At 44.6% G+C, this 8,742-nt stretch overlaps 1 protein-coding gene across 5 annotated transcripts in view; it reads left to right on the top strand.

The window, feature by feature from the left end:
- The first annotated feature begins 777 nt into the window (after nucleotides 1-777).
- Nucleotides 778-8,742, top strand: part of ZNF576 (zinc finger protein 576) — an 11,465-nt gene continuing 3,500 nt past the window's right edge. Inside the window, exons 1-2 of one of the 5 annotated variants that reach the window (XM_033914217.1) lie at nucleotides 778-942; nucleotides 3,983-4,177. In XM_033914217.1, coding sequence (XP_033770108.1) covers nucleotides 4,045-4,177 — 133 coding nt within the window. In that variant the 5' untranslated portion in view covers nucleotides 778-942; nucleotides 3,983-4,044. Of the gene's footprint in view, nucleotides 943-3,961; nucleotides 4,178-8,742 lie in introns of those variants that run through there. The other 4 variants (XM_033914218.1, XM_033914216.1, XM_033914220.1 and 1 more) reach the window with 4 other exon arrangements.

Below are 8,742 nucleotides of genomic sequence, written 5' to 3'. Positions count from 1 at the left end.
ATATAGTGCTACCAGACCCAGGCAGCGCTGTACAAAGCCATAAAGAGTAAGAAAACAGTCCCTGAGGAATTCTATGAGTGTCAGAGCTTTTACTGCAGTGGCTGGCAATAAAAAAATCCCTACCTGTTACTCATTTTTATAAGAGGGCCTTTATTTGGATGTTTTAAATGGAATATGGTTAATGGCAAAAATATTGTTTAGCTTTTGACAAGCTTGCAGAATTTGCTCATTTTGTGAGCAGAATTTTGAATGATTTACAGATTTATCTGGGCACCCGCACAAGAGCTCTGCTTATCCAAAATCTTTGTGCGCATCTGGCTAGGCACTATCCTCCCTTCAATTTTCATTTGTTAGCACACGTTAGGCGCACAAATAATTTGCATATGACTTCTTGAACTTCGCTTTACTATGTTCCTGTATTCCTTTTACGTTATGCACTTTTGCGCCCGTCTTTGTACAGTGAGAAATAAATGAAAAAAGCGGACACTCGTCCTCCTCCTCCGTCTTTCTCCAGCATCTTTCAAACTCCTGGCTCCTGCATCCCACCGTTCAATCTTTCTACCATCTCACTGCCCGTCTCCGTAATCCGGCATCTCACCCACAATACCAAGCCCCACCTCCTACTTCGAACTCGTGTCTGAGACGACCGCCCACTGCCGCTCCTACAACGTTCTTTCTCCAATGCTCCGCCCCCTCTAACGCTATTTCCTGTTTTCGGTGGGGCGGGACATAGCCGAGGGAGGGAAGTTACGCAAGAGGGGGGCGGGGTGCAGGAGAAGAAAAGCTTGTGGGGCTAGTTGCAGATTACTTCCGACGCAAGTTTGGAGGTAGGATCTTGGGGGAGGGGAGGCTATGCCGGACCGTGGAGAGCGCGAGGTGGTAGAGAGGGGTTCCCCTCCATCACCCCCCAACGCGTGTGAAGAGGAGTGTTCGGCATCTGAGGCAAGTTAGTACGTCTGTAAACGACAGACCAGGCTAGGGTGTGCTACAGAGCTGTGATTCACATTTCCCAAAGAAACGTAAGACAATATGTCTGAAGGCAGCGATTTCATGCTGACTTCTTACACCTATTGCTGGCTTTCTCTACTGGTCACCATAGCTTCTAAGGCTGGGCTTTCCAGTGTTCAGATTTCACCGCACCTCCTTGTGATCTTGGGCAACTCATTGAAATCCTTCATTGTTTCAAGTGTATAGGTTCAAATTGTAAGCTCTTTGGAGAACAGGAAAATTCCTGCTGCACCTGTGACCTGAATAAACTTACTTTAACCTACCGAGAAATGGACAGAGGGGGGAAAATCTGGATTTGTGGTTTTCCTGGACCTCTGGAAAACACCGTTAAAATCTCAGACTATCTAATCTAATCTAGTTTTTTTTATTTCATCCAGGGAGCTCAGAACGGTTTACAGTGCATGAATTTATTCAGGTACTCTAGCATTTTTTCCTGTCTGTCCCATCAAGCTCACAACCTGTCTAATGCAGTGTTTCTCAACTTCTTCAAGCCAAGTACCCCCTAAGTCTAACAAATATCAACTGAGTACTCCCCACCCCCATAATAATAGTTGTAATGCAATTTCTTCTATCCATTTTTTTCATATACACACAATATAATCTTACTAGCTGATTACATGTGTTGCCCGATATTTATTTATCCCAATCTTCCGGTATCGATAGACTTATATTCAGTGATTACGCCTGGTAAAATGGGAAGTATACTTCTCCCTTGGTATTCACAGGGGTTGGGTGCAGAGCTGTACCGTGAAGTGTGAAAAATCGTGAGTAAGTTTTCGGCTGGCTCTGACCCACCCCTGCCTCATTCCAGACCTTCCCACCTCCCTCCCGGCATCCCAGACCTTACCTGGTGGTATAGCGGCCTTTCGGGGCAGGAGTGATCTTCCTACGCTCCTGCCCTGTGCAGATCACTCATAGCAAATGGCTGCCTTGAGTTCCCATAGTCTCTCGAGACCAACACTTTCTGCCTCCTGCACACTTTCTCTTTCTCCTCGCCCCTTCCCTCAAGTGCGACATCCCTCCTTTCCACCCCAAGTCCATCTCTCCCCAACCCCACTCCCAACATGCTTTCTCTCTATGCCCCATTTCTTCCTCTCCTCCACACCATGTCCACTTCTTCCTCTCTCATCACTCTCACTCATCCTGCAACAATTTTCCTTCCTTCTGTCCCTCCCCCTCATTTTCACTCACAACTAATATGCTCTCTCCCACCATCACACCCTCCCCTCCAGCGTGCAGCATCTTTCCTTTCTCTTCTCCTTTAAGTCCAGCAGCACCTTTCCCTTTTGCCAGGTCCAGCAGTACCTCTCCCCTCCCTAGTGACAGCTTACTGTGTGCTTTTAACTTCCCTACGCAGCTGCCGCTAACATTAGTTAGCCTTTGCTAGACCGATTCGCCCCCAATGATGCAACTTCCTCTTTTGTCGGAGGTGATCCAGCCTAGGAAAGGCCCTGAGGCTGCTTGATGGAACCGCAGCTAAACTAACACTAGCGGCAGCTGTGTTGGGAAGTTAAAAGCACAAAGTGAGCGGCCGCTAGGGAGAGGAGAGGTACTGCTGAGCCAGCGATTCCATCAGGCAGCCTCAGGGCCTTTGCTAGTCCAGCTCGCCTCCGATGATGCAACTTTCTTTTTCATCGGAGGCGGGCTGGCCTAGCAAAGGTCACATAGTGAACTGCTACTGTTCGGGGAAGGAGGGTGATATGCGATGGTAGGAGGAAGGGAGATATACAGCGCCGGTGCTGCATATATGCGACGACAGGAGGAAAGGAGATACACAGCATTGCATAGATGCAAAGGAAGTTGGGAGACATATAGCACCAGCGCCATACTGCTTGAGAAACATTGATGTAATGTACCTGGGACAATGGAGGGAGTTAGTGACTTGCCCAGGGTCACAAGGAGCAGTGTGGGTTTGAATCCACAACCTCAGGGTGTTGAGGCTCTAGCTCAGTGTATCGCAAACTGTGCCTCCTGAGATTTCAGGTGTGCCACGGCACACTGGGGAGGAGAGGCGCTGACGCCTACTGACTGACTACAAATCATGCCTCTCACGGTGAGAGGCACGTCCTGTAGGCAGTCAATAGGCGTCAGTGCCTCTCCTTTCCAGCCCTCTTCCCTGCTGGCACCCCCACTGGTGTCTCGGGGCCCATCTGAAGGACCTTTGCACATGCATGGACATCAACGTGATGATGTCGCACATGCGCATGATGTCATCATGGCAATGCCCGCACATTTCCGGGTGCCTCAAACTGTGGCCACTAGCTTGTGCCATAGCTTGAGAAAGTTTGCAGGACACTGCTCTAACTTTAACCACTGCTCCACACTCTCCCACTCTTCTGTGTGCCTGCCTCCAATATTTTGTGTTCTGATACAGTTTTGTCTTCCTCCTATCCACTTGGGAGGTTGCTTTATGCAGATACCATCCCTTCTGTGAAGCACTGGTGTAGCCACATGAGCAGAGTACCCACTTACCCCTCAACTTTCATGGCTGACAAGGATCAGGCCTGCAGTGGCATTTAATTCACTCAGGTGCACTTTGGCTGCCAATGCTGGCTTTCTCACTTGTACTCAGTTCAGGTCTGAGCTGGCATTAACTGCCAAAGTGTGCCAGAGTGAAATAAGTGCCACTGTGGAAGATGTCTTTGACTGACAGGTCTTAGCATACCTGCCAGGAAAGGTACTGTGTTACTGTTTTAGGACAGGGTGAGACTATCGGGACCTCCCAAGCCCATTTTTTGGGAACCCCCCACAAATGGACTTCTAGCTATGCGCCTGCTGTGAAGAAATGATTTCTGGTTTCCTGATAAGAGTCTCTACATAATGTTGGCTAGTGGAGGACAGGGTTCCACTATATCGCTGACTTCTTTATAAAAAATTGATTTCTCTCTTAAATTAATTAACAAACTTGCTGCTTCATGATGACACGAGTCATATTTTTTTTTAACCATTTCAGGGATAATGTCTGAAATTGCAGATGCTGAATACAACCTACTGGGCTGTTCCGGGCAAAAGGTGTTGGAGAGAGATATCTGCTGCATGAGAGGTGATGTCTCACCAGCAAAGACTATAGATGCTCAGCAGGAGCATGAGAAATTCAGTAGTACTGAAGATATTGCAACATCAGAGTGTCTGCATGTTAAGGATGAAACACTCCACAGCCCTGCAGGGTGTGAGTATTGTTTAGAAATGGGGAGTTATGGAGGGGAGCAAAGAGTTCATGTAATACTAGGAGGTATTTATTTTACAATTAAGTAGTTGCTGGAAAGTTTAGCTCAGAAACAAGCTGCAGAAGGGGGTTTTGGGCATTACAGGGAAGGATGGGTTACAATGACATTTCTAGTGCAAAAGGCATACGAGTCTTAAAGCAGTGGGTTATTCATATCTACTTGCAAGTTTGTGTAGAAGGAATCATCTATATTTTTTGGCTCCGCCTCCCCTATTTATGCACTATGTTTTTGCTCCTTAGTTTTTCCTTCTACTCATAAGTTGAAGATGTCTTTCTGATCTGCTCTGCTTTCAGTTTGTTTATGGGCTTTTTGGCCTCACTTTTAGAGGCTTATTGGTGCTACAAAGGTCTCCAGGTTCCCTGGGGGAAGGCACAGATTCTCACTGTTGGAGGTCTGTAGCTGGGAAAGCAAACCCTTTTTTCAGGGCACCTACCTAGCCAGTGTGCAGTAATACTTTTGGTGACTTAGGGACCATGCCCCTGGTAGCGAAGCTTGTTCCTGGTCATTAAGTTTCAAGTTTATTGGCATTTGATGAATCGCTTATCACAATATCACAATACTTGAGCACAGGCTGTGTGGCATCCATGTCATTCCTGAGGACTTTATCAGTGCCAGCTGTGTTGTCCCTCCCTCCACCCCCTTGAAGATGCACGAGGAGCTGTGAGGGTCTGGGGTCTCAGGCTTTAACACAGGCTGACTGGCAGCCTGAAGGAACAAGCATCTGGAATATTTTTATATGCTTGTCTGAGGCAGGAGTCTTCCCCATTTTCCAGCTGCTGTTTTAGTTGAAGCAGGCACAGCACCAGCAGAACTGTGAGTACTGCCCATCATAGAATTCTTGTGGGTATTGAAGCTTGAACCCCCACAGACCTCTGCTGCTCAGTGTTCTGTCATGAGCAGCTCTAAGCCTCGGACCATCTTTTTTCTTTCACATCCAGACATTACAATGATGTTAATGGAGCACTGGGAGGCTCTAGAAGGTCCCTTATGGATTACTAAAGTTGTATCCGCTGGCTCCTATTTTCCAAGAGCTGTTTGTCCCACCGAAAGTGGATTCATTGATAGCTCAGGTTACCAAACGTATTTCTCTATGAAGTGAAGGTGGAGTAAGTCTAAAGGATGCACAAGACCAGAAGTGCTCTTTGGCAAGGGGTTGGATGATCTTATAACCAGTATGGCAGATCGTCGCCCTAAATCTTTGCCAGACAGTAGACCACGTGCCTTTGGGGGGGATGGTTGTGGTGCTTTTTGTGGTTCTTGATGGTTTTGTTGGTACTTAGCGGGGGTCCTCTGCTCATAGATCATTTCAGGATTCTCAACAGAGGCTTAGAGGCTCCAAGCGAGCTCAACCATCAGGTTCACATCCTGCATTGGCCTCTAAGAAGTCACAATGACGCCAGGCCAGTAATTGAACTTCCATGGATAGGAGGGAGGTTGTTGGCTTATTGGGAAGACTTGGCAAGGATTTGCACGGACCACAGATCACTTGAGAGGGCTACAAGTTGGAATTCTATATTTATGAATTCTCTGGCTGGATGGCCAGAAAAAACGATAAGTGTCCAAGCAACAGTGAAATGGCTCCTGGATATTCAATCTGTAGAACCCATCTCAACCGAGGAAGATAAGAACATAAGAAGTTGCCTCCACTGGGTCAGACCAGAGGTCCATCGCGCCCAGCGGTCCGCTCCCGCAGCGGCCCATCAGGTCCATGACCTGTGAAGTGGTTCCTGACCATTTCTATAACCTACCTCTGCTTCTATCTGTACCCCTCAATCCCCTTATCTTTTAGGAACCTATCTAAACCTTCCTTGAACCCCTGTACTGTACTCCATTTATTTTATTGTGCTCAAGAAAGACAACTGGTGGTCATTCTGGATGGAGAATTCTCTAATATTACAGCTTTAAATAAATAAAGTGCTCAGACCCTACAACAAATCTGTTCAGTGAAATCACTAAACTATGGTTACCACTGGGACAATCATTGCCTTTACTGTCCCATCTCTTCCTGTTGTTGTCATAATGTTTTACACTAAACATAAATGTAAAATAAATATAAAGAAGATCAACTTATCTGATATCTGACAGGAGGCTCCTTGGTCTTAATAACAGCAGCCATAAACCAAAATATTAAAGTGCTAGTGCTCTAAATGAAAACAGTTAAAAGCCATTCTTGTGAAACCCGGCCCCCCGACTCGAGTTTTGCACTCTTCCTCAGGAGGGGTCACTGATAAGAAAATACACGAACATAGTGTTCTGTAAAACATAACCTTAAAACTATATAAATGGTCTTTGTCTCACTAAAACAGAATTACACACTTATGCATGCCATTCAAATATGTTATGAATACTTAATATATAATGCTAGCCTACTGTCTCTTGGCTGATTCTCGCCCGGAAGGCAACTGGGCCAGGCAAAACTGAGAACACTTACTAGAACTGCCCTTTTAAATCCCTCCTCTTGGGCAACTGGGAGCGTCATCACTAAACTTCCTGAAGGTAAAGCAACCCATATGAATCACAATTGGAACCAATCTATTTCGGCATTTAGTCCATAAGGAACCAAAGTGTGCCAGTTAAAAATAAACTTGGGTTCCCTTAGGGATAAAAAATTTGCTACATCGCCTGAAAAATCTGAAGCTTGGAACAGGACCGTATACCATAAAGCATCAATGGTATGTTCCTTATCTAGCTAATGAGACGCCAGTGGCACTGTAACTCGACTCCTACGTATATTACTGAGATGTTCTGTGATACGAGTTTTGATCTTCCTAACAGTGTGGCAATGTAATATTACTAAATGTGAATCAAAATATTTAAAGTATATATTAAATTATTTAAAAAAATAAATAATTTATAGAGCACTCTATAAATTATTTATTTTTTTAAATAATTTAATATATACTTTAAATATTTTGATTCACATTTAGTGTTATATTATTTATTAGGTGAATTAATTTATAAAAGATTTTTTTCTCCTATTTATTTAATCTTTGATTTTCAATGTAATATTACTACCAAAAAAATTTGGCTGATAATATGGAAAGAGGAGGACACACGGACAATATTGGCTACACAGACAAACTATACAATAAACCACCCCACATGAGTTACAATCCATTCTCGTGGTGAGGTAAAAGCATTTCCCTCCACTATAAGGAATTATCAGTGAATTTTCCTGTAAAACATACCGATACTGACTGCATCTCTCGCAGCCAGTGTGCGGCGCAGCCCTATCATTGGATTGCTGTATATTTTTATGTTTGAGTAATTTGCCCAAATTACGCGATCTTGAAAATGCAAATTTAGGACTGCTTTTGTATAATCTTTTTAATGTGATTACTGTTACTAGTATAAGGTAAAACGCATGCTAAACTTTCTATAGAACGTTGAGTTTGTGAATATATTAGCCACTGACGTTGACAGTGTCTGGCCCTCTTCCAAGCTCTCTTGATTATTTTTCTCAGATAACCCCTTTCCCTGAATTTCTGACTCATAATGCTAGCTTGATTGTTAAAGTCATTTTTGTCTGAACAGATCTGTCTCAAACGAAGGAATTACCCAATGGGAATACTGTTTCTCAGCGCTCTGGGATGAAAACTTTGATACTGAAGCAGAGAATTTCTATCTTGACAGCTTTCTGTGTAGACTGGTGGAGATGCAGCTACCTGATTTAAACACTTCAACATCCAAAAAGGATAAATGTTGCTTATCCTGAACAGATTTGGTTGTAGGGTCTGAGCACTTTACTTATTTATTTATTTAAATTATTTAAAGCGTGATATTAGAGACTTATCATATATCATCACAGAATATCTAATGGTAACTCCTCAAATTATTGTGTTGACATTCTGGATGGAGACCATTTGGTCATTATTTCAGTGGCACTGGGGGAATTTCTAGCTTTGCTGGATTTGATTGAGGCTTACTTGCATATTCCTATTTCCAGTGCAAAAGGAGTATGAATCTTGACCAGTGGGTTATTCACCTCTACCCACAAATTTCTGGCTCTTCCTCCTTGTGTCAGTGGACAGTCCCCATCTCAATTTTTCCTTTTACAGGGGCACCTACCTAGCTAGCCTGTACTAACACTTAAGATAGCTTGGGGGTCAGGAGCTAACAAAAAAGTCTCTCGCTTCTTCAGCCGAAGATTCCAGCCAGGAAGTGCCGGCATGGACGCTGTAGTACAATCTTGGCTAGAGAAGGGGCTGATGTATGTATTTCCCCCTTAGCCCATGATAGGCTGGGCCATTTGAAAAATAGCAACCCAGCCAGGGTTGGTAATCTTAGTTGCCCTAGATTGGCCACATGGGCCATGATACAAGGATCTGCTCCATCTACAGAGGGACCAATGTCTCAAACTGCCACTTCACAGGGTTCAGTAGTCCTGGGGGATCTGAAATGCTTTGGGCTTACAGTATAGCTCTTGAGCGCGCAGCCTTAGCACATAAGAACATAAGAAGTGCCATCTCCGGAACAGACCCTAGGTCCATCAAGTCTGGCGATCCGC

Source organism: Geotrypetes seraphini, chromosome 11 (assembly GCF_902459505.1).
Source record: "Geotrypetes seraphini chromosome 11, aGeoSer1.1, whole genome shotgun sequence".
In the NCBI taxonomy this organism is placed as follows: domain Eukaryota; kingdom Metazoa; phylum Chordata; class Amphibia; order Gymnophiona; family Dermophiidae; genus Geotrypetes; species Geotrypetes seraphini.
This window is presented reverse-complemented; position numbering and strand designations above follow the sequence as displayed.